The sequence below is a fragment of the Hemitrygon akajei genome, chromosome 23 (assembly GCF_048418815.1).
Source record: "Hemitrygon akajei chromosome 23, sHemAka1.3, whole genome shotgun sequence".
Classification (NCBI taxonomy): domain Eukaryota; kingdom Metazoa; phylum Chordata; class Chondrichthyes; order Myliobatiformes; family Dasyatidae; genus Hemitrygon; species Hemitrygon akajei.
In genome coordinates, this window is record NC_133146.1 from 49,168,249 (window position 1) to 49,194,862 (window position 26,614).

The 26,614-nt window shown below is 38.6% G+C and overlaps 1 protein-coding gene across 2 annotated transcripts in view; it reads right to left on the reverse strand.

The window, feature by feature from the left end:
• dock1 (dedicator of cytokinesis 1) overlaps positions 1–26,614 on the reverse strand; it is a 574,951-nt gene that overhangs the window by 432,032 nt on the left and 116,305 nt on the right. For both annotated transcript variants that reach the window (XM_073027587.1, XM_073027588.1), the window contains exons 9-12: positions 24,855–24,936; positions 21,921–22,056; positions 19,266–19,338; positions 3,952–4,031 (exon numbers count right to left, since the gene is read on the reverse strand). In XM_073027587.1, the coding sequence (XP_072883688.1) occupies positions 3,952–4,031; positions 19,266–19,338; positions 21,921–22,056; positions 24,855–24,936 (371 nt within the window). The remainder of the gene's footprint in view (positions 1–3,951; positions 4,032–19,265; positions 19,339–21,920; positions 22,057–24,854; positions 24,937–26,614) is intronic.

Genomic DNA, 26,614 nt, shown 5'->3' on the forward strand with positions numbered 1-26,614 from the left:
GTTACTTGGTCATAAGAGCAAAAGATATAGGAGCAGAATTAGGCCATTTGGCCCATCGAGTCTGCTCCATTTCATCACAGCTGATCAAATTTTCCTCTCAACCCTAATCTCCTACCTTCTCCCTGTATTCCTTTATGCCTTGACCAATTAAGGATCTATCCTGATGAAGGGTCTCGGCCTGAAATGTCGACAGTGCTTCTCCTTATAGATGCTGCCTGGCCTGCTGTGTTCCACCAGCATTTTGTGTGTGTTGTAAGAATCTATCAAACTCTCTAAGTATAAACACTTGGCCTCCACAGCTGCCTGCAGCAAACAATTACACAGATTCACTACTCTCTAGCTAAAGAAATTCCTCCTCATCTCCATTCTAAATCTCCACTCTATTCTGTGGCTGTGTCCTCTGGTCTTAGACTCTCCCACCATGGAAACATCCTGTCACACATCATTCTATCAAGGCCTTTCGCCAATCAATAGGTTTCACTGAGGTCACCCTTCATTCTTCTGAATTCTACTGAATACAGGCCCAGAGCTATCAAATGCTCTTGATATGACAAGGCATTCAATACTGGAATCATTTTCATGAACCTCCTTTAAACCCTCTCCAGTTTCAGCACATCCTTTCTATAAGGGGCCCAAAACTGCTCACAATACTCCAAGTGAGGCCTCACCAGTGCTTTATAAAGTCTCAACATTACATCCTTGCTTTTATATTCTAGTCCTCTTGAAATGAATGCTAACATTGCATTTAGCTTCTTCACCAGAGGCTCTACCTGTAAACAAACCTGCCCAAGGACTCCCTTGTCTCTTTGTGCCTCAGTTTTTTTTTTGCATTTTCGCTCCAGTTAAAAAACATTCAACCCTTTCATTTCTTATTTTCTACCAAAACTCATGACCATGCACTTCCCGACACTCCAACCCATCTGACATTTTTCTGCCCATACTCCTAATCTGCCTAAGTCCTTCTGGCACCTCTCTACTTCCTCAAAACTGCCTGCCCTTCCACCCATTTCTATATTGTCTGCAAACTTTGCAACAAAGCCATCAATCCCACCATCCAAATCACTGACTGAAAAAAAAAATCAGTCCCAGCACAAACCCCTGTGGAACACCACTAATCACCGACAGCCAACCAGAAAAGGCTCCCTTTATTCCCACTCTTTGCCTCCTGCCAACCAGCCACTGCATTATCTATGCTAGAATCTTTCCTGTAATACCATGGGCTCATAGCTTGTTAAGCAGCTCACGTGCGGCACTTTGTCAAAGTCCTTTTGAAAATCCAAATACACAACATCAACTGATTCTCCTTTGTCAATTCTGCTTATTTCTTCAAAGAATTCCAACAGATTTGTCAGGCAAGACTTCGCATTGAGGAAACCATGCTGACTATGACCTATATTTTATCATGTATCTCCAAGTACCCTGAAACCACATCCTTAATCGTCGACTCCAACATCTTCGCAACCACTGAGGTCAGACTAACTGTCCTTTTTTCTGCCTCTCTCCCTTATTTAAGGGTGGAGTGACATTTGCTATTTTCCAGTCTTCCAGAATCAAGTGATTCTTGAAAAGTTATTACTAATGTCTCCACGATCTCTTCAGCCACCTCTTTCAGAACTCTGGGGTGTACACCATCTGGTTCAGGTGACTTGCCCATCTTCAGACCTTTCAGTTTCCCAAGAACCTTCTCCCTAGTAATAGTAAGTTCACACACTTCATGAGCCCCAACACCTGGAACTTCCACCATACTCCTGGTGTCTTCCATAGTGAAATCTAATGCAAATTACTATTCAGTTCATCTGGCATTTCATTGTCCCCCATTATAACCTCTTCTGCATAGCTTTCTAGCAGTCCACTATCCACTCTCACTTCTCTTTTACACTTGAAGTATCTGAATAAAACTAGGTCAAAATCCTACAACCCAAACCTAACTGTACAATACAAGTAACTTCTCTAGAAAGCCTGCAACAATTCAAGCAGTGGGTTATTACCAGTTTCTCACAGGCTATTAGAAATTGCTAATAATTTACTTACTTTACCAACAACATCCAATCCAGGAAAATTAATAAATGCAATTGCTATCTTCATTCGTTTCTTATATGCCTTGTCATATGACATGAGCAATAATGGTCTTTCTATGACCATGATAGTTCTTGGCAAATTTTTCTACAGAAATGGTTTGGTGATGCATCCTTTGAGGCAGTGTCTTTACAAGACGGGTGACCGCAGCCATTACAAATACTCTTCAGAGATTGTCTGCCTGGCATCAGTGGTTGCACAACCAGGACTTGACATATGCACCAGCTGCTTTTACAACCATCAACCAGCTGCTGCCACAGCTTCAGAGGGAAGGAGTACATTACACTTCCTTTGTTAGAGATGTATCTCCACTCCATCACCCAGAAGTGATTTTTTTAAAATAAAATGAAAACTCTGCTTAGCTTTACATGTCCTTTTAAGAAATATGATAGCTAAGTGATGGATGTGAATTAAGGCACCAATCTAATACCAGATGGAAATTCAAACAAGGGTATAAAGATCATCAAGCTCATACTAGTCTCTAACTTACACAGATTTATATTTTTACATTTCATAGAAGCCATTATTGGTCCCTGGTCAGCTATTGTCAACCACGCATCCATCAGCCCAGCCGCACTTCCTCATCCGACACAAATGCAAACAATTATCCTTCACCCGCCAAATCAAATAATAGGATATTTTAATTATAAACAAAAGAGGTCCTGCGGATGCTGGAAATCCAAAGCAACACACACAAAATGCTGAAGGAACTCAACAGGTCAAACAGTCAACATTTTGAGACAAGACTCTTCATCAGGAGAGGAGAGGAAAGGAAAGGGTAAGATGTCAGAATAAGATGGGGAGAGGGCTTATGAAGACAAACTAGTAGGTGATAAGTGAAGCCAGATAGATGGGGAAAGGGGGGTGAAGTAAGAAGCTGAGAGGAGATTGGTGATAAAGATAAAGGACTTGAGAAGGAGAAGAAGGAATCTGATAGAAGAGGAAAGTGGGGCATGGGAGAAAGGGAAGAAGGAAGGGCACCGGGAGGGGGTGGGGTGAGGTGGGGTGACAGGCAGATGAGAAGAGGTATTAAGCCAGAGTGGGGAACTGAAAAAGAGAGAAAGGGGTGGATGGGGGAAATAATCAGAAGTTGGAAAAATCGATGTTCATGCCATCAGGCAACATAGATGGAATGTGAAATGCTGCTCCTCCAACCTGAGAATGGCCCATCATGGCAGAAGTGGAGGCCTGAACCAACATGTCCGAAAAGAAATGGAGATAGGAATTAAAATGGTTGGCTATCGGGGAATTCTGCTTTTTTGGGGGATGAGCAGAAGTGCTCAACAAAGCAGTTCCCCACTCTGCATCAGGTCTCACCAATGGAGAGGAGACCGCATCAGGAACACCGGATACAGATGACCCCAAGAGATTCACAGCTGAAGTGTTGCCTCACTTGGAAGGATTGTTTAGAGCTGAGGGAGGAAGTGAATGGACAGATGTGGCAGTTCTGCTATTTGCAGAGATAAGTCCCTGGATGATTTTAAGTAGCCAATTAAACATCTAATCATGTCTTTGGAAATTGGGAGGAATTGAAGCACGTCGTAATGCCCAAGCAATTGCAATGGAGATACCACAGGCCTGGATCCAAGCCACATTTTGTGGAAATGCAAAGCAGCAGCAGTATTTGCTCCACCACAATAGTGTCCACCATTATATATAAAAAGTATGATATTGCTTAGATCGAAGGAGGGCTTCAATGCAAAACCTGGTAAGAGGACAGGCATAACTATCCAACTGGCCACTTAATGTTTTGCCATTTTTTTCAGTGCTAAAGTTAATGCAAGTTTGTAAAGTTGTTAAAATCACAAAGTTCTGATTGAGTAGAAGGTATTTTAATCACTACATAATAATGCACAATTCTATTTTGTAACATACCTTGACCCTTGTGGTTTATTTCCTTGGCAGCAATGACTTTATTGATCACAGTCTGAAGGAAATCATTCTCCCCTGCTACCCTGGATGAAAAATAGGATATGTTCAGCTGCTTATGTCGAATGGCATCACCCAACGTTAGCCTGGTGGATGCACATGATGACTAACACAACAGGAAACAGAAGTAACAGTACAAGGGTTCACGAAATACCATTCCATAAATAAAACAGTTATCATAAGCCAATGCAAATGGAAAGACAGATGAATAACAAGGAAGACACAGGAAGACAATTAATGAAGAAAATGTTGAATGCTCAAAAATAATTGCAAATTGTCATTTACAAACATTTTCATGCACCGCCTTAAAATCTTTTCTCAGGGGCATAATAAAAAAAGTCACCCAATATGCACAGAAGCTGCAAGCACACAAGAGTAATTTCAAAATACAAGCGAGCCATACTAAATTAATTAGAAAAGAAAGAGTAATTTAATCTACATGGAACATCTGTTGTAAGAATATGATAATGATTGTTTAACCAAAATAGGTTCATCTTTTCAATCCTTCATATTGATTGATTATGATAGCTTACATTCTCAATTAAAAAGTCTACATGCATATTTTAGTTCTAGAAAAAGTACAAATTGCCAAAGCTTGATTCCTAGTCTCATGTTTGCTTGCATTAAACAATTTACAAGGTCAGTTTAGCACTTTGTAAGATAAAAACAGGTTAAGAGATAATATTTCTGCAGAACAAAGCCTTCCCACATGCATCATTACCAAGGACATCATATTAAATTAGCATAGAAACGGTCCTTTATATGGTTACAGCTGTACCTGATAGAGAGGATAGACAACTTAGAATGCTGTAATGATATATTAGAGCATATAAAATGTTTTCTTTGACTTAAGTACAGAGGTAAAAAGGATAACAGGCGACCATACTCATGTCTCAAAAACTGACATAATCTGAAATTTTTGAGTAGATAGTAAGCCAAGTGGCCAGACAGCAACATGCAAACAACCTATTCTGAATGTATGAATTTTACTGAATTTAACATCAAAGCTGGTTACCCTTAAATACACTAAAATCAGATAACCCATCTCTTTTGACTTGTTGGAATTTATGAATAAATTAATTTCCTTATTAAAATATGACTTGTCTGTAACACGAAAGTTCATTGAACTATCCAATAGGGATGTTTTAGCTGAGATAACAGAAAAGCTATGAAAGGGACAATTCACTAAATTAAATGGTAATATTTAGTAAAAGCTATGGACAAGTTTTTAATGCCGCAAAATTCATCCAAACACTAACTGAAGCAAATTAAAACAAATGCAATTTAATGCAATAAATGTAGAGAAAACTGAGCACAGAGCCAGTTTTATAAGCTGATAATTTTTACATTTACTTGCAACTAAAAACAAGCTTAATAATTGTCATAAACTTGGCCTCCAACTGCAAGATCAATTATTGTCCAAAGAGCATTTGATAATAATTACATTCACATTTTGAGATCAGTATACAAAAATGCACAGTTCTGTTCTAAGTTCATACATGATTGTGAAGTTTCAACTTTGAAATGTTTCAAATTATAGATTACCTCCTACTCTGCAGAGATAGGTAATAAATAACTTTAAGAGTTTTCATCTCTTATCCTTGACATGATGACTCTCTGAAATCACTTCTAGCTCCCACAAACTAGTCACCAGGTTGGGGATCAGAAAACAAATACATTTAATATTTTTTAGTGCCATGCCTTAGGGAGAAGTAAAAAGAGGACAGAAATAACTAACAGTACTGCTCTTCAGACTTCACTGAACATATCAGTTGTTCCATTTTAACAGGATTAGAGGTTTACATGCCATATTCCTTATATTTGATATTTGCTGAATTAAAGAGAACAAGTAGCCAAGTTTAAAACTTGACATTTCTTTCATGTACAGGAACACGTTGCTTATCTACAGTTTATGATCAGTAAATAGTCAGTTGATTAAGTCAGATTCCAGATCAGTGGAAGTTCCAAGACTCCAAACAATTGATAAGAACATGAAGCCATCAGACACAAAAATATCCCTCATGCCTACTCTGCCATTCAGTATAATCCTTTTGCTAACATTTCCCTGTATAAAAACATACCCTGTAACTCCTCATATCAATCTCAGAGGCAAGGAGATCACTGCAGAAAGAGACTGAGGTCTTTAAGACCTTCCTGATGGGGGATAGAGGTGTAGAAACTGAACAGCTACAGTGAAGATCAGGAAGGGTCCTGATGCAGGACTTGGATGAGGAACATCAACAATTCAGCTCATAGACATTGCTTGAGTTCATCCAGCAGATACTTTTGCTTCAATCTATCAATCTCAGACTTGAATAGATTCAGTGACTGAGCTTGCACAGTATTCTGTTTGAGTGAGGCAAATATCTAAACTAATACTCAACTGAAGGAAGAAAGCTATATTAGTATGGAGAACAAATTGACTATGATAGGCTGGGAAATCAGATTAAAAATGTATAATGAATAAGAGTGGCAAACAATATAAAATATTTTATAATCCTTAATGAATATACATTCCATTAAGAAACAGAGACTCTATGGGAAAAGTTCCAGATAGAAAGAAAACAAATTAAAAATTGCCAGAAAACAGGCCAGATGAAAGAAGGAATCTTAACCATCTAAGGAAAATTTTAAAAATAAATTTTTAAAAATTAGAAAACAAGTTAGAAATTAAAATTAGATTTAAGAATTTCAACAAGCACATGGAAAGATCTAGTGGGGTGACAGTTACTGTTACTCCTTAGAATCTAAAAGTGGTAGAACAATAATGAATTAAGATATTGAAGTATATTGAAATTACCTTCTCTGAAAAGTAGTATTTGACCACATCTCCATACCTCTTAATACCTAAAAATCCATTGACCTTTGTTTTCAATTAACATCATAACAAAACCTTCACACCCTCAAACATAGAAAAGAAGAAAATTGTGCCGTTAATCCCAGATTTCACAGCCTTATGAAACAAACTCCCTGCTTGTAACCCGTCAAATCATTAAAATTTCAGTATATATTGATATTTCCTACAATTCTTGCAAATTATAGTGAATGCCACACCCATCTTGCCAATTGCTCATCATACCGAATACCTGCCATCACCTGAACCAATATAGAGAATCGTCACTGCACTCTCAATGACATCCACTCTTTTATACATAGAGCAGAATGATGCACAAATCTCCATGCATGGTTTCACTAAGACCCTGCACAACTGCAATATTTATTAGCCCTGGATTCAATTTCTTTCATAATAATGTCTAGCAAGCAATCCATCCTCAATCATTTGCTGCACCAACATGTTGGCATTCAGCAATTTTCTTACAGATCAATTTAAGTCCTACTGAAACCACTCCACTCAACCCCTCACTAACAAATACTCTGCTTTTTATATCATGTGCACCACAGTGGTTAACTCACATTTTTCCATAACATATTCTACCCGTTATGTTTACGGCAACTCATTCGACTTGTTAAAATCCCCTTGAAAGAGCTTTACATCTTCAAACTCACATTCCCACCTAGACGTGTAACATCAGTAAACTTAGAAATGTAATAATATATTGAACATTCAGACAAGTCATTGATATGGACTGTGAAGCACATAATCCTAAAAATCTAAACACAATTTGTTTATACCCATGCTTTGCTTTTGGTCTAATAACCAATCCTTAATTCATTTCAGTATATTACTGTTAATTCCAGTGTTTTAACATCCTCTAATTATCAGCCTCCTGGGAGGGACCTTTGGGAACACCTTCTGCAAATTCAAATACACCACAATCACTGGTTTGCTATTCCCCGTTCTATTATTGCATCCTCAAAAAAGGACTCCAGCAGATTAGTCAGACATGATTTTACTCTCACAAATCTACTTCGAGTCTACTAAATATTACTATTTATTCCAAGGCATTCTAATTTTACATTCTTTATTTAATTCCAACTGCTATGTTTTTCCAAAACTCTTGAGCTGTCAATCAAGTCCCTGGGATTTATTAACTTTCCAACTTCTCTAGTACTAATGTTTGACTAATAATTATAACCTTCAGTTCCTTGTTCTCCTTTGACCCTTGATTCTTTATTATCTCTGGCGTATTGTGTGTGCCCTCTTTTGTGAAGACAGATGCAAGGTAATAGCTTAATTTATTTGCCAATTTTATATTCTCCAAAAAAATGCTGTCCGATCTCTATAAACAACGGACACTTGCTTTGACTACTCATTTGCTTCTAATGCACAGTATAAGCACTGACGGTTTGTATTTGTTTCTGGCCAAAAATCACCACTTGTTCTATTTTTCTTTATATCAAATTCTGAGTCCTCCTTCACTGAGTTCTAAAATCAAAATCCTCAAATCTATCACTTTTCTGGCAACTTTATAAGCGTCTTCCTTAGATTTAACACAACTTTTACTTTATAAATTCTCATCTATCCGGTCAGCTCAAATGAATTACTTTGCCTGATAATTCTTTTGTAGCTTAAAGAAATTCATTTTGGCAACTTGTGCAAAATTTTGACAGATGAAAACAACATTTGTCCATTGTCATACTGAGCACTTAGCAAAGTTAAAAATAGTGGAAACAAGGTTTTATGAAAGTGCTTATTGTTTTTAATCAGACTACATTGTAAATGTACAGTAACTAACTAAAGATCTATTTTACGAGGCTGAGTTACTAGCTCAACGCTCAACCCAAAGTATCTGCATTTGCTAAAAACATTTAATACAGTGCCACCTAAAAGATCACTGCATTATGGTGTGTGTTCATGGCGTTGAGGAAAACAATGTGACTGAATTTCCACTATAATATTAAACCTGTAACTGAGATATTTTACTGTAATTGGTGAACCACAGCACAGCACAAATCATCAGACACCTCAGCTCTAACAGTCCGCTCCCAGAGTACGAAATCTTGGGGTGGGGAAGTACACTACTTGCAATATAATAGCTGAAGAATAAAGGAGATGAGTTTCAATGAACAAGAGCTGGGACTTGAGCTGGGACTTGAGTTGGGACAATGAACAAGAGTAACAGGTTTGAGAGTTTAAAAGAGGTAGGTCTTGGGAACTCCTGGATTAGGAGCTGGGATTTGGACAAGAGGTGTGAGTGTTTAAAGGAGAAGGGTCTCAAGACTTGGTGATGAGTTTCACTGAACAGGAGCCTAAAATAAAGTACAAAAGTACAAAGTAAATTTTATTATCAAAGTACATTTATGTCACCATATACAACCCTGGGATTCATTTTCTTGTGGGCATACTCAGCAAATCTATAGAATAGTAACTATAACAGGATTAATGAAAGATCAACCAGAATGTAAAAGACAACAAACTGTGCGAATACAAATATAAATAAATAGCAATAAATAACGAAAACATGAGATAATGTGATGAAGAGTCCTTGAAAGTGAGATCATTGGTTGTGGAAACATTTCAATGATGGGACAAGTGAAGTTGAGTGTAGTTATCCCCATTTATTTTCCCTTTTTATTCAAGAGTCTCGTGTATGTAAATTATTAGATTACCTAATTCAGTTGATTAGCAGCAATCAGTAAAATAAAAATAGTTAGGGTCAAGCGCAGTGGGCCAATCATGGACTGGGAAGGCGACACTTTGGCTCAACTGCCTTCAGGTATGGGAATGAGAGCAGCTCTTTATTTTGTTGTCTGTAAATCATTAAGACTTGATTTAGTGGAGGCAGGATGATAGAGTACTGGAATGCTCTTCATGCAAGATGTAGGAAGTTCGTGAACTGCATGGTGTCCCTGATTACTACATTTATGAGAAGTGCACCCAGCTGCAACACCTGACAAACCAGGTCAAGGAAACAGGACTGGAACTGGAACCGGAGCTGGAGCCAGAGATACACAAAATCATCTGGTATTCTGAGAACCCCATAGGCAAGAGTTTTACGTAGGTGGTCACACCAAAGATACAGGCTTCAGGTAGATGGGTGACCAATCTATCTGAATTCTTGAAACTATCGATTTATCTGACCTATTTCAACAATGGGTGATGTAAGATGGTATCAGCGACCAATGAAGATGTATTGCAAACAGCTCACGAAACTACTAGATACTCCAGTAGATATACTTCTGAACTTCGATCTCTGCAGTCTGAAGCCTGTAATTTCTCTTTTAAGGATGTACTTTTGAACTGACTAATGATCTGGCACTTTAACAATCTCCTGGTGAATTGGGCAAACTAGACCATCAAGTGTCTAAGAATGGCAAGGGCAGCCATCACTGAGGAGATATACTGGCGTCGAGACCTAATGGCAAAAGACGAACCCATGATCAGCTCCATTACTCCATGTCAATTAAAGGGTTAAGCAAGATTAAAAGCAACAAGGACAAAAGCAGAAAACAAAACGTTCAGCACCATTTGCCTGCACTTGATCAGTTTCCCTCTCATCTTAGTACAACCCTTGGGTGGGAGGTGCAGGAGTCTTGGGTCCCACGCTAAGTTTGATAGTATTTGTTGCTCTGAAACCACTGGCTCCTGGATGAGCTTCATTGAAGGACTTCACAGCTGTGGACTCACTTTCAGTTCTGCAGTTCTTATTCCATGTATTTTTATTCACTCATTTTAATATTTGCATTATCTAATCAAGGAGCCAGGGCTCAGGGGTGACAGACAAACCAGTGTACAGCTCACTACACGAGGTTTGCTCACTTCAGTGCTGAACTGACTCTACAGCTGTGGACTGTAACCATCAATACCCACCTTAGCGCTGAACTAGTTCCATGGCAGCCATTGGGCTCCTGGACCGGCTCCATCACTTCAGTGCTGAACTGACTGAAGCTGAGGACTCACTTTCGGACACTCTGCGGTTAATGTTCTATGTGATATTTGTTTACTTTTTTTTTATTGTGTACACGACTTGTTCTTTTTGAATACAATTTTTTTTTAATGAGTTCTACTGTGATTCTTTGTTTTGTGGCTGCCTATAAGAGAACAAATCTCAAAGTTGTACACTTCATACATACTTTGATAATAAATGTACTGTGCTCTGACTTTTAGACCACTAGAAGAAATAAGGGAAGTAGACGGTCAGTGCAGGGTTCCCCTGTAGCATTCCTCTCAAAGTTCAAAGTAAATTTATTATCAAAGTATGTAGATGTACTAAAATTGATTTTCTAGCGCACAATCACAATAAATACAAGAAACACAATAGAATCAGCAAAAGACTGCTCCCAATAGGATGGACAAACAATCAATGTGCACGGGGGGGATAAATAAATAAACAAACAATGACTATCAAGAACATGAGATGAAGACTCCTTGACAGTGAGTCTGTAACTTATGGGAATAGTTCCATGATGGGTTGAGTGAAGCTGAGTTTGATTCTAGAGCCTGTTGGTTGAGTGGTCATAACAGTTCCAGAACCTTGCAGTGTGGGTCCCAAGGTCCTGTATCCTCTTCCTGATAGCAACAGCAAGAAGAGAGCATGACTTAGATTGTGGGGTCCTTGATGATGGATGCTGCTTTCCTGCGACAGTGTTTCATGTAGATATGCTCCATAGTGGGGAGGACTTTACCAAATCTTGGCAAATTTCTAAGAAAATAGAGGTGCTGCCATGTTTTGTTTTTGCAATTGCGTTTATATGCCGGACACAGGACAAATCCTTTGAAATTACAATACAGAGAAGTTTAAAGTTGTTGCTCCTTTCCACCTCTGATGCCCAAATGAGGACTGCCTCATGGACATCTGGTTTACTCTTCCCGTAAGTCAATAATCAGCCTTTGGTCTTACTGATGTTGAGTGAGAGATTGCTGCTGTCAGCCAGATTTTCAGTCTCCCTCCTATATGCTGATTTATCAACACCTTTTTATTTGGCCAATGACACTGGTGTCATCAACAAATTTAAATAGCGCATTGGAGCTGTGCTCAGCCTCACAGCCATAATTATAAAGCAAGTTTAGCAGTTAGCAAACTACCATTTTGCTGTCTCCAAGTGAGTTTGATGAGGTTGAGTGAAGCATGCAGCCTCAAGGTCATGTCTCACCTAACTCGCTGATTAAAGCTTTAAGGAAGATTGAAATTAAGGCGTGTAGGTATTCAGTGTCAGCTACCAGCTTCTAGCTCACTGCTGCTGGAGGAAGGAGTCTGCATGTGGCACTCTCTTTCTCCTTCTCATCCGCTGCTTTTGGAGGAAGGTCTCTGTAACTGAACAGTCTGTCCCCCTCTTGCTCGATGCTGCTGGAGAATTGTGCTGGAGTCCTGGCTCTTAAACAAGGTTTAATCGACATGATTTGTTGATTGGACTCTATAGTATGCATTATAGTGTGTTTCTGGTTCCATTTGCTCCTTTTTTGTTGCTAATTCGGGCACCTGCAGATATTGAACAATAGCACTAGATTGAGCTGAACAGAATATGCCTGAACTCTTTTAATTTTGTGTTTTATGTTCTGTTTTCTCCATTCATTTTCTTTTGCCATTTGCGCGATGTGATTTTTCTTAGTGTGGGGGGTTGATGTTTTCCTTTGTGGCTGTCTGTGGGAAGACAAACCTCGGGGAATGTATACTGCATACATACTTTGATAATAAACGTACTTCGAATATTGAGTTTATCGTGCAACACAGAACCCCGCCTTTTGCCTTCTCTGAATCAACAGTCCAGTCTATCCTATGCATCTAGAAGCCTGCAGGTCTTACTGATGTATTCCGCCTGTCCAGAGGGAGCCAAGTCTCATTTCTGTCTGATGAACAATCTTGCCATCAGGCCTTCAATCTTGTTCTCCAGCAACTGTACATTTGCTAACAAGATGCTGGGTAGAGGAAGTTTCATGCCCCTTCGTTTTAGCCTTGGAGTACTCCCCATCTTTCTTTCGGCCATGACGGTGTACCTTCATCCACCTAAAGCATGCCTGAGAGTTAAGTCCACCGAGTCCTTCAGAAGACTGTCAAAATCACAAGTTTAACATTACTTAAAGGGATATTACAAGCTGCAGGCTACAGTGAGAAGTAATTCAAAAGAAGTATATTTATAAGTTTTGTAAGCTGCCCACAACATGTCACTATGGTTCTCCAGCGCCATCTAGCCCTCTGAGAATTTGGGACTATACCCTGTTGCAGAGGATATTCTTTCAGAGGCTAGCAACAATAGTCAGGTCTCCAGGTCTCTGGCACAGTGACCCAGAGGAAAATAGTGTGGTCACAGTAATAATAGGAGACTCAAAGAGGCGGACGACTGGAGATTCTGTAGTAGCAGTAGAAAATTCAAAATAGTGTGTTACCTCCCAGGTGTCAGGGTCAAGGGTGACTCTAAGCAGCTGCAGAAAAATCTTGAGGAGGGTCAACAGCCAGAGTTTGTTGTACATTTTGGTACATACAACACAGGCAGAACAAAGGATATGTCCTGCAAGATGAGTATAGGAAGAAAGATAAGAAATTAAAAAGCAGGAGCACAAGGGTAATGATCAATAAGTTACTTCTGGTGCCACATGCCAGTCAATCCAGGCACAGAAAGATAGTCCAAACGAATGTCAGAATGAAGACCTCGAGCTGATGCAGGGGTCAGGGATTCAGGTTCTTGGATCACTGGGATCTCCTCTAGGGTAGCAGGATATGTTGCACTCAAACCAGAGGGGCACTAAGATGTCAACAGAAGATTTGCTTTGAACACCAGGGACAGTTTAAACTAGACTGGTGGGGGGAGGGGGGGTGAACTCAAGAACAAAGTCAGTGAGAAAACAGGAGACAGGGGTATGTTAAGGAGCCAAAATAGATAGTCAAGTCAACTTTTATTGTCATTTCGACCATAACTGCTGGTACAGTGCATAGTAAAAATGAGACGACGTTTTTCAGGACCATGGTGTTATATGACACAGTACAAAAAAACTAGACTGAACTATGTAATAAAAAAAAAACACAGAGAAAACTACACTAGACTACAGACCTACACTGGATTGCATAAAGTGCACAAAATCAGTACAGGCATTACAATAAATAATAAACAGGACAGTAGGGCAAGGTGTCAGTCCAGGCTTCGGGTATTGAGGAGTCTAATAGCTTGGGGGAAGAAACTGTTACAAGGTCTGGTCGTGAGAGTCTGAATGCTTTGGAGCCTTTTCCCAGATGGCAGGAGGGAGAAGAGATTGTACGAGGGGTGCATGGGGTCCTTCATAATGCTGTTTCCTTTGCGGATGTAGCGTGTAGTGTAAATGTCCGCGATGGCAGGAAGAGAGACCCCGATGATCTTTTCAGCTGACCTGCTGATAGACTTAACAATCAGGGCAGCCATTTTTACAGTAAAAGGCCAGATAAGACCACTGCCCTAAATTGCATCAATTTCAATCCACCAGGCTTAGCAGGTAAAGCAGATGAGCTGAGGGCATGCATTGCCTGCAAAGGCGGGATACTGTGACCATAACAGAAATGCTGCTGAGGGAAGAGCAGGACTGGCAGCTCAATCTGCTGAGATACCAATGCTTTAGATGTGATAGAGAAACATGAAGGAGTAGAGGGTTAGTTTTGATAATGGAGGCAATAGCATTACTTAAAGGGGATATTCTTGAGGCACTATCTAATGAGGTTATTTGGGTAGAACTTACAAGATATAAAAGGAATGTTCACCTTGGCAAGGCTATATTATAACCCCCCCCCCCCAATAGTCAGTGGGCACTTGAGGAGCAGATGTATTGAAAAATTGCATGTAGTTGTGAGAATAGTAGGGCAGTGCAAGTGGGAGATACAAATTTTTCTGATATCAACTCAGCTACCCAGAATACAAAGAGAATGATGGGGCAGAATTTGCGTGATGCATTCAAGACAGCTTCCTCATGCAATATTTTGAGGTACCTAGTTGGTAAAGAGCAATACTGGGCCTCCTCTGAGGGAATGAGGTGGGCTAAGAAACTGACGTGGCATTTGGGAAGTACCTTAGGTCTAATAACTATTCTTCTATTAGTTTAAAGTACTAGAAGATAGAACAGGTCCACAGGTTAATGTTCTGAACTGGAGCAGGGCCAACTTTGAAGGCATTAAGCAAGGACTACTTAAAGGCAAAGGAACAGTTAGCAAGTGGGAAGCTTTTAAAAAGGTCATACCAAAAGTCCAGAGGCAGTATGTCCTGTTAGGGTAAAGAATAGATATATACAAAGTTCAGTGAACCCTGGCTGATAAAAAAAAAACACGAAAAAGGAGGAAGTGTAAATTGATTTCAAGAAGTTGCGCACAAATTAATCCGTCAATGAATATAATAAGTTTAACAGCAGGATTAAGAGGGAAATCAGGAGAGCATAAAGACGGAATGAATCACTGTCAAATTTGAAAAAGAGAAACCGAATTCCGATGTGTCGGTATTTCAATGGAGTAAAGGAAATTACTGTGGCACGAGAAAGGAACTGACCAAAGTTGGCTGGAAAGGGACACTAACAGGAAGGACAGCAGAGCAGTAGTGGCTGGAGTAGTGGCTGGAGTTTATGCGAGGAGTGAGGAAGGTGCAAGACAGATATATTACAAAAAAGAATAAATTTTCAAATAGAAAAAGGATGCAACCGTGGCTGACAAGAGAGGTCAAAGCCAAAGTAAAAGCAAAGGAGAGGGCATACAAGGAAGCAAAAATTAGTGGGAAGACAAGAGGATTGAGAAGTTTTTAAAAGCTTACAAAAGAAAACTAAGGTCATTAAGAGGGAAAAGATGAACTATGAAAGGAAGCTAGCAAATAAAATCAAAGAGGATACTAAAAGCTTTTTCAAGTATATAAAGAGTAAAAGACAGGTGAGAGTAGATATAGGACCGCTAGAAAATGATGCCTGAGAAACTGTAATGGTGGAGGTACTGAACGAGTATTTTACATCAGTCTTCACTGAGGAGACATCAGCAGTTTACCGGACACTCAAGGGTGTCAGGGAAAAGAAGTGCGCGCAGTCATAATTATGACAGAGAAAGTACTCAGGAAGCTGAATAGTCTAAGGGTAGATAAATCTCCTGGACCAGATGGAATGCACCCTCGTGTTCTGAAGGAAGTAGCTGCGGAGATTGCGGAGGCATTAGCAATGATCTTTCAAAAGTCAATAGATTCTGGCATGGTTCTGGAGGACTGGAAGATTGCAAATGTCACTCCGCTATTTAAGAAGGGGGCAAGGAAGCAAAAAGGAGATTATAGACATGTTAGCTTGACATCGGTGGTTGGGAAGTTGTTGGAGTCGATTGTCAAGGATGAGATTATTAGTACCTGGAGGCATATGACAAGATAGGCAGAACTCAGCATGGTTTCCTTAAAGGAAAATCCTGCCTGACAAACCTATTGCAATTTTTTGAGGAAATTAAAAGTAGGCTAGACAAGGGAGATGCAGTGGATGTTGTGTATTTGGATTTTCAAGAAGGCCTTTCACAAGGTGCCCCACATGAGGCTGCCAAACAAGATAAGAGCCCGTGGAATTACGGGAAAGTTACATACGTGGATAGGGCATTGGCTGATTGGCAGGAAACAGAGAGTGGGAATAAAGGGATCCCATTCTGGTTGGCTGCCGGCTAGTAGTGGTGTTCCACAGGGGTCCATGTTGGGGGCGCTTCTTTTTATGGTGTAGATCAACAATTTGGATTATGGAATAGATGACTTTGTGGCTAAATTTGCTGATGATACAATGATAGGTGGAGGGACCAGTAGTGCTGAGGAAACAGAGAGTCTGCAGAGAGACTTGGATAGATTGGGAGAATGGGCAAAGAAGTGGCAAATGAAATACAAAGTTGGAAAGTGTATGCACTTTGGTAGAAGAAATAAATGGACAGACTATTATTTAAATATGAGAGAATTCAAAGTTCTGAGATGCAAAGGGACTTGGGAGTCCTCGTGCAGGATACCCTTAAGATTAACCTCTAGGTTGAGTCAGCGGTGAAGAAGGCTAATGCAATGTTGGCATTCATTTCTAGAGGAATAGAGTATAGGAGCAGGGATGTGATGTTGAGGCTCTATAAGGCACTGGTAAGATCTCACTTGGAGTACCGCGTGCAGTTTTGGGCTCCTTATTTAAGAAAGGATGTGCTGACATTGGAGAGGGTTCAGAGAAGATTCATTAGAATGATTCCGGGAATGAGAGGGTTAACATATGAGGAACGTCTGACCGCTCTTGGACTGTACTCCTTGGAGTTTAGAAGAATGAGGGGGAACCTCATAGAAACATTTCAAATGTTGAAAGGCATGGACAGAGTGGATGTGGCAAAGTTGTTTCCCATGGAGGGAGAGTCTAGTACAAGAGGACATGACTTAAGGATTGAAGGGCGCCCATTCAGAACAGAGATGCGAAGAAATTTTTTTAGCCAGAGGGTGGTGAATCTGTGGAATTTGTTGCCACGGGCGGCAGTGGAGGCCAAGTCATTGGGTGTATTTAAGGCAGAGATTGATAGGTATCTGAGTAGTCAGGGCATCAAAGGTTATGGTGAGAAGGCGGGGGAGTGGGATTAAATGGGAGAATGGATCAGCTCATGATAAAATGGCGGAGCAGACCCAACGGGCCGAATGGCCGACTTCTGCTCCTTTATGGTCTCATGGTCTTATGAATTGCCTGTGTATGAAGCCACAGAAGATGGCCAAGATTTTTAATGTCTACTTCTCCTTAGTGTTTCCTAAAGATAGTATGATGGATTCCAAAGAAATGAGGGTAATAAATATTTGCTTTGTCATTAGCCACTACTGAGGTTCCAGAAGAATGGCTAATTTTGTTTTCACTGTTCAAGCATAGCGAGGAGAGGCTTGAGAACAAGAAGCCAGTAAGCCTCACTCAGTTGTAAGGAAATTACTGGAGGGAGTCCTGAGACAAGATCACTTGGACAGTTTAGCGTAGTCAGCATGGTTTTGTGCATTGGAGGTCATGTCTGAGTTTTTTTAAAGAAGTAACTAAGGGTATAGATAAAGGTAGAGCAGTGGATGTTGTCCATATGGACTTCAGTAAGGCCTTGGACAAGGTCCCACATGGCAGGATGATTAGGAAGGTTAGGTCACAAAGAATTCCAAGCGGAGCTTGCAAGGAGAATTCAGAAATGGCTTGATGATAGGAAACACATGGTGATGGTTAAAGATCAATTTCTCTAAATGGAGGACTGTAACTAGTAAGGTTCCCAGGGATCAGTGTTGGGACCTGTTATTCATTATTAATTTAAAACATTTAGATTTAAACGTACAGTATAAGGGACAATTAGCAAGTTTGCCAATGATACTATACTAGAGGGCCTTGACAGTTAAGCAGTTTATGATGAATTACAGAGAGATCTTGATCAGGTTGATGGGCTGAGGAATGGCAGATGGATTTAAACTTGCATAAAGGTAAGGTGATGCATCTCAGACTGTCAGACCAGGATAGGGCCTAGATAATGAATTGTAAGGCACTAACAAGTGTTGTGGAACAGAGGAACCTGGGAGCAGTACAAGTGTACAGTTTTCTGAAAGTGGACATGCAAGTAGACAAGGTACGAAGGCAGCATTTGGCATGATACTCTTAATCAGTCAGGGCACTGAGATTAGGAGTAGGGTCATTACACTGCAGTTCTATAGTCATTGGTGAGATCACACTTGGAGTAATATGTACAGTTTTAGTCTCCCTGTATTAAAAAGACATTATCAAGATGAAGAGGGTGCAGAAGAAATTTACAAGGATACTGCCAGGACTAGAAGGCTTGAGTAAAAAATGTTTGAAAATTAGTGAATATCCCAATCTATATAAATATTCTGCAAAATGTGCCTGACCACAGAGTCTCTCTGGCCATTAAATACCTTCTGTCAGTGCAGCCAGATGATTAAGGATAAAAGAGGTTTGCAGTGCAAAGCTCTGCACTTTACAGCCCAGGAGTCACGTCTTCACATACTACTCTGGAGAAAGCACAGTTCAGTACAGGCAGCCAGTAACTTAAGGTAGCAAATGATCTGCATTATACTAAATACAGAAAAACTTGTTCCTTTATTAAGGACTGCAAAAATTTAACATGCCAGTCCAGCAAATAGCAAATGGAATATTGCAGAAAGGAAGTCACAGATACTGCACTATGAATCAAACACTTCCAAATATCCTCAAATAGATAATAAGATTGATGAATACAGATAAAATGCCGATAAAATACAAAGTGAAAAGAAATTAGAAAAGCTATATATACATTAGTACATGCCTATTATACTGTATTTCTAAAATTCAATGTTATTGAATTTAATGGAACTAAATTTCAGAATTGGAGCACAAGGACAAATTTCTACACCTAAAGCCAAAACAAAACCAAATTTAGTTTGACTGCAGTTTTTTGGCTGAAAATATGAAATACCTAAAAAAAACTACTTACGGTTGGAATGGAATGAAATGTTGTTTGTCCTCATCATCAATTTTCCCTGTAATTATGTCAGTGACATCCATAACTGAAATAATAAGAAAAAAACTGTTATCTACCTGCTTACAATAAAGTTTCCTACAATTATTTGGAAATAAGGAAATATTGGGCATGTTTGTTATAAATTAGGTGGTTCAGCACTTTAATTTCCACATCCTTTTGGATAATCTAGTTGTATTTGAAATCTTCAACATGTCAAAAAAAGTGAATTAATCCCAAAATAAATATTAACCACATTCAAATCCATGTAAAATGAATCAATCCCATATTCACACAAGATTAGGAAAGTCAATTTCATGCTAGTATTTTCAGTTATACTTTTATATTCCATTTATTAAAAAAACTGCAAGCAACTATCAATTAAATTCTTATAAGTCTTCACTATAGTTCTGACTGAAATCTTTATAAGCATTTCTTTTCTTAAATCCATTACTTACAGAAAGTGCAGAGAAACTTCACAGCTAAACAGATCTTACAGAAACCACAAAATTTCAGCTTAGAGTTAGTTTTTTTTAATTTATAGGATTTTTGAGTGTGTATTCTGAGTAATTTAATAAGAGATTTTAAGGGGAAACTCCATCAGCTGGGCAGGATAGACAAATGCTGTGTCCATAAAGCCCAGTGAACCACATGAATTAGCGCAACAGACTGCTGCTTTTACTTTCACAATTCCTGACAACAGCTTTTTTTTAAATTCTGAATTTACATAATTCAGTAACTTAACTACAACTTACTGCACCTACACTCTTGTTATTTTTAATCAAGTTGTAACATTCAATAAAACTTTGATTGTTCTCAGGAAATTGGTGAAAAAATAATTAGTTGCTCAGTATAATAAATATCCCAGTGAATCTGGCAAGTTTAAAAGGGAGGATTGTCTATAAGACCGTACTCAATTTAAAGGAACCAGGGCTCTGGCTGAGTGGAAGGGAACATGGGAAATGTCTGCGTGGAAGGGAAGTGTGGGATTCCTGAATGGATTAGTGTAAATTTGCTGTACCGTAGATGTCGGATTATAAGCCGCTACTTTTTTCCCACATTTTGAACAGCTTTGAACACTGCGGCCTTTACTACGGTGCGGCTAATGCATGATTTTTTTCATGCCGCCAAAAACATTTTGCCTCATAACAGTAGACCAATAAAATTGATGAGTAGTTCACGGAGGTCCAATGAAATTGTACGATAAATCAAGCGCACTTTCACAATTAAATTATTGTAAATCAGTCATTTGTACTCACCCTCATCAACATGGAAAACACTCGAAGAAAAGCATTGTGCTGCCTTTATGGCAGTTATTTAGTTTATAATATTTTCGCTTAGTAATTCATTTGTTAGTTAAAGTTAGAAGTGTTTTAACTATATTTGTTTCTGTACTACATCGCGGGATGCTATGACGTCACACCCGGTTTCGCCGCGTCTTGTGGGAAAAATACCAGTTTGCGATAAACAGGAAGGAGGGGGCGAGCACATTACGCGAGCGGCATTGGATCTGAGCGAACGCTGCTTTTAAGTTAAAGGCGATCAATAACTTTTCCTGGTAGGCTGCAGTATATATATTTTTTACCAGTCGTTAGGAGATATTGGAATGTTGTTCAGTAAAAAAGTATACGCAACGTATATTTAAAAGTAGCCGCGTTACAGGCACGGTTCGACAAAAAGCATTTGCAATATGTATTTGTTTATGTTACCATATGGATTTAAATAAAAGTTAAAAAATCCTCACGTGTAATATCTTTCTGTGTAAATATCTCATATTACAACGTGGGACACCTGCGGCCGAAAATCCGGTGCGGCCTGTACAAGTACAAAATTGATTTTCTTTCTAAAATTAGAGCCAGCGGCTTTTAATCAGGTGCGCTCTGTAGTCCGGAATCTACGGTATATTCTTTTCTTCCCATAAGAAAATACTTTACATTTAGGTGCATTCCACTTTCGAGTAAAAAATAACTACTTTTCAATCCATTTGGAAGAATTCTCTGAAAACAATTAGTTGTTTACGTTTTTTCTAAGATTATTAGACTTTAATAAAAAGGAAGTGTTACATCATAATAAAAGATAAATTAGTTTCAACTAACAAATGTTTTCATATAATTGAGGGGTTTGCACAGGATATTTATTTGGTTTACAACATTTGAATGGAAAGTCATGATGGACTCAATTATTTTGAATGCTTGTTACTTATTAGAGATTCTAGACATTTCCATTCAGAAATACATAGATATAACTATGCACAAAAAAGCCATTGTGCCCAATTGTAATGTATACTATAATGTACCATTTTGCAAAAGGCTAATTTTAATGGCATTTATAGTTTGTATACCTATGCCTATGTCACAATAAATTTGAATAGTCTGCCCCTACTGGGGTTCACCCACAGGCCCTCAATGTTGCTGCACATCTGATCACCTTGTCACTAAATGTAAAGTTACATTGATCTTTCAATAAAAGCATTGAAAAACTTTGTCCATATATACTCTATCAGCTTACTAAATTAGAGGGAGATCTGAAATAATCTTAACAGAAATAAATGAACAAGTATAAGTACTAGGCTATTTGTTTTTCTCTTGCAAAAACTTCAATCTGTTCATTATCACATGGCTAAGGATTTACCAGCAACTCCAAAGGGTCTTCTCAATCCTGTTGTAAATTTCCTGGTGTTATTGTCCTTCAGCTCCATGCGACCCACTCTGACAATCTGGCACACAAAGCTAATTTTTTCTCTTTTAAGGTCTTTACTACCAAGATCCTATAAAATATAGAGGGAATAACTCAAATTAAAAAAGATCGCTGAAGAAGTGTATATGCATAAATAACAACCTCTCTTCCCCCTTTATAAATATAGACTCTCCTATATATTTAAAAGTCACTTTAAACATTGAGAAGCATATTCACCTTAACAAAGATAAGTTTGCTGGCATTTAATTATTTCCGCAGATTCTGTGAAAAATATCTTGACATTGTTTATAACCCAACAATTGCAGAGTTTTTGCAAGCATACAAATGTTATTTAGTTAAGCCCACAAAGAAATAGAAAGTTTATAACGTCTTTAATTTTTCAGTTCAGGCATCTGATCATCAGACCAGAACTGCTGTGAAGGAAAATTGCATCAAAATTAAATTACTTGTCCTTCCAAAATATTTGAGCCAATCTTAAAATGACAAATTGTAATTTTCTACACAATCGTTGTCCATTTCATCATAGAAATGCCAGTGTAAAAGTTTGGTAAAAGGTCCGCTCTAATTTTATAGTTTAGCAATGTTTCTATTTGGAAACTATCTTATAACTCAAACTATTGTTTGGGATTACAAGTATAAAAATGCATTGGAAAGTAAAATGAAGAACCTAACCCAGTGTTTAAATTCACCAGATAAATCAGGTGTGTAAAGTCTCTGCACCCTACAATCTCTGATTATATAAATACATCATATTCTTTTCAGAAATTTCTCTTTAGTAGCCACCTACGCCACTTCTGACAGATCTTCTGTAGAGTCAAGACACATAAATGAACATATTTGATGTATGAATAAACTCTTCTTGGGTCTTCCAGCCAGGTATCGATTATAACCAAGGTTTTGATGACAAACTCCACCATCTTCATCAGGGATGATGCCTGGGCATGTCTAGTCTGGTGGTATTTTTACCCCTGTAGTCCACTCCTACTGATTGGTTAGACAACAATTATACCAGTGCCTAAGAATAATGTGAGCTGCCTTAATGTCTACTGCCCGGTAGCACTCACATCTACAGCAGTGAAATGCTTTGAGAGGTTGCTCATTACTAGACAGAACTCCTGCCTCAGCAAGGACCTGGACCCGTTGCAATTTGCCTATCACCGTGGAGAGCATTCTGACAGGTTACATCACTGTCTGGTATGGGTGGTGTGTGGGGGGGGGGGGGGGGGGGGGGGTGGAGGGCTACAGCACAGGACCCAAAGAAGATCCAGAAGATTGTAAATCTAGTCAGCTCCATCTTGGATACTAGCCTACAAAGTACCCAGGACATCTTTAGGGGGCAGTGTCTCAGAAAGGCAGTGTCTTCCTGTACTCTGTATTCATATATATAAATTAATAAAAATATTGGAAAGAAAGAAAAATGTATGAATACAGGGTAAGGAGTTTTTATATGCGATTTAGTTTAATGTATTGACTGTATGTTTTTTTCCTGTACTCTGTATTCTTATATAGATAAATTAATAAAAATATTGGAAAGAAAGAAAGGCAGTGTCCATTATTAAAGATGTCCAGCACCCAGGGCATGCCCTTTTCTCACTGTTACCATCAGGTAGGAGGTACAGAAGCCTGAAGGGGCACACTCAGCGATTCAGGAACAGCTTCTTCCCCCCGCCATCCGATTCCTAAATGGACATTGAACCAATGAACTCTACCTCACTTTTTTAACATGTATTATTTCTGGTCTTTGCATGATTTTTAATCTATTCAATATACACATACTATAATTGATTTACTTACTATTATTTTAGTTTGGTTTTTTTTTCTTCTTCTATATTAGCATTGAACTACTGCTGCTAAGTTGCCAAATTTCATGACACATGCCAGTGATAATAAACCTGATTCTTATATCATCCAATCAGGTTTCCACTCTCCCACCTTGTTAGCAATTGAATTCTAGCTCTTACTTAAAGCGAGGCATTTGTCTTCGTGAAAATTCCTTTTCTTGAGTTTTACTTCAATGGCTTCCTTTGCCAGGCAGTCCCAAAAGCCATTGGCCATAAGGAAACACAAATCACAGCTTCTGTGGGTCAGATGACCTGGGACTCATGTCGGCTGGCGTTCACAGGATTCCCTGTGAGTGCAGAGCAGCATGTATTGACCAGATGGGACACATAGTGGAAATCCACATCAAGGAGTCCAGGAGGTGTATCCGTCTGGATTACTTGGAGAAACAGGCGTTTGCAGAACATTACGTTCACAACGGCCATAAGATGGACTTTGACTCTTTCCATCTCTCACTCCCCCACCCCCCCAAATGGTTTTTAGGATCTCCTGGTAAAGGAGAGCATTAAAATAAAACTGAAGGAAAAGAATTTTAACAAAGACAAAGGTCTCGCTCTAAGAAAGGAATTCAATTGTAAACAAGTTGGAAGAGGAGAAACCTGATCGGGTGAGGTCTAACTAATCAGAAGAGACAGCTAACAGGAGTAAATACCACTGGACTAGACATCCCCAAGCATCATGACTGATGAAGATGATGGAGATTTTCTTCGAAACATCAGTTATAATCAAGATCTGTACCCGGCTGGAAACCCATTACGTTTATTAGTCATATATGCCAGGAAAGCACTAGATATTTGATGTTATCTCCTGATGTGCAATATATTCTCTTTCTGTTAGTGACAACCTATTAAGTGCACTTTTTCCATGGTGTGACTAATCTGATTGGTTTTCTACATGCTAACTACTTAACTATTTTGTAGACAAGCATCATCATAAATCATTGCAACACCAATTTAAAATAAAGCTAAATGCAGAGGAAGTACACAAAAGAGCATCAAATATTACTTTAAAAAAATGTGAATAACTTACTGTAAATACAGCTTTTAGGTTGTTTAGCCGGTCTATGTCTTTAGGAAGGCCTGAACTTGCCCATCGAACTAGGTAGTTTTCACTACATAAATAAGTTCATAAATGTTATTCTCAGCATGCATGCATACAAACCTTCCTAGTCTTTCCTACTGATGCATCAGGAGCAAATTAAAATGTGTTTTTAATTCATTTTCACAATAGTAATCATTTAGACAACTTCAAGTTTTAAACATGCAAAATACAAAATCAAAAAAAATCTTAATTTGTGATAACTAAAGATTGAATGAGCATGCACTATCACATACAAAATGCATTTGCTTTTGAAAATGAAGATAGAAAGCAGAACTGTGATGTATTTGAAGAATAAACAGAATTTTACTGAGGTAAATAATTTTTGATGGAGTACTTGAGAATCGTATTTTACCTAACTATAGCAGGTCTTCCTCCTCAATACATCTCTGTTGTACTCATGCCTCCTCGTGTCATTCCTCAGCTAATCCCAGTATCATCTCTCCACTCCTTTCTTTGTTATTTACATATCTACCTTTAAACTATCTGTGCTATTTTTCGCATTCCAAATATTGTCTTTGTTAAAAAGTTTCAAATAAATACCAGGCTTCATTTCCTAATGACTAAATGGTAGTTATGAACGATTATTATGTTTCCCAACAAGCAGAAACATCATCTTACTTGAACAAAATCTTTTATAATTTATTGCAATTATGTTCCCAGTTCAGTTGTATTTTCCTAAAGAAAGCTTTAACCTATAAACTTTTTCCATACAAACAAATCATTTCTCACAGCTCCTTTAGTGTCTCTGGACCTTTATTACATTGGGCCATAGCTCACTGGGAAATACAGAAACTCAGGGAACGAGAAAAATCCAAACTTCTGGTTGGTCACGTCCCATAGACTAGTTTTCCAAATGAGGCCCAATACTGATTCCATTAGGAGGCCAGTGAATTACTTTAAAACTGTAGCAATCTCTATACACTTGCATGAAGAACTTTCCCAACAAGCCCATACCAAGTAAATTCTGGTGAGTCAGCAAGCCCTTTGTTTAAATAGAGTGGAATAAACACAAGAAGTATAAGTACCATAGCTTTATATACAGTATTCCAAAGTTTTACATTATTTAATTCAGATTTTTAAAAACAACTTTTTAAAATCTTCAGTGCTTAATTTTTGATGGGTTTGGAATAATGTTTCGGAATGATCTTGACAGCTTTTACAGTTGATAAAGTCAAGGACCATATATTGCAGCTTTATTTTGGGCTATTTGTGAGTGCATCTTGGTCTAGTTCTTATCACATAGGCAGTACATTAAGCAAGCCCCATTAATTGCTTTAGATCAGGACAGTTCAGAACAACAAGTCAACTTCAACAACATCTGGCAACAGTATATCATCAGAAATACAACAGGCAAGCACATTGGCCAAGGCAAGAGAGAAATTCAATATAATTGTTTCTAAAATATATTCCCTTAGATACAAATTTAAAATTTGAATTTTCTTTTCCTTTAGTTACCTGTTTGTTATTTTATCTATATCTCTAAACTACTCTATTCTACTCCTTTAATGCACTTAGAAACAAGGTTGAATATTCAATCATGTAGCACAATGTACCACAACAAAGAATTAAATTTTAAGACAAAGTATTAATCTAGGCAGGCATAGTCACCCTCTGGGCATTTATCCCTGCAACCATGTTAAGTGCTACATCTCCTCCCTCATAACTATTCAGCACCCTAACCAGTCTCA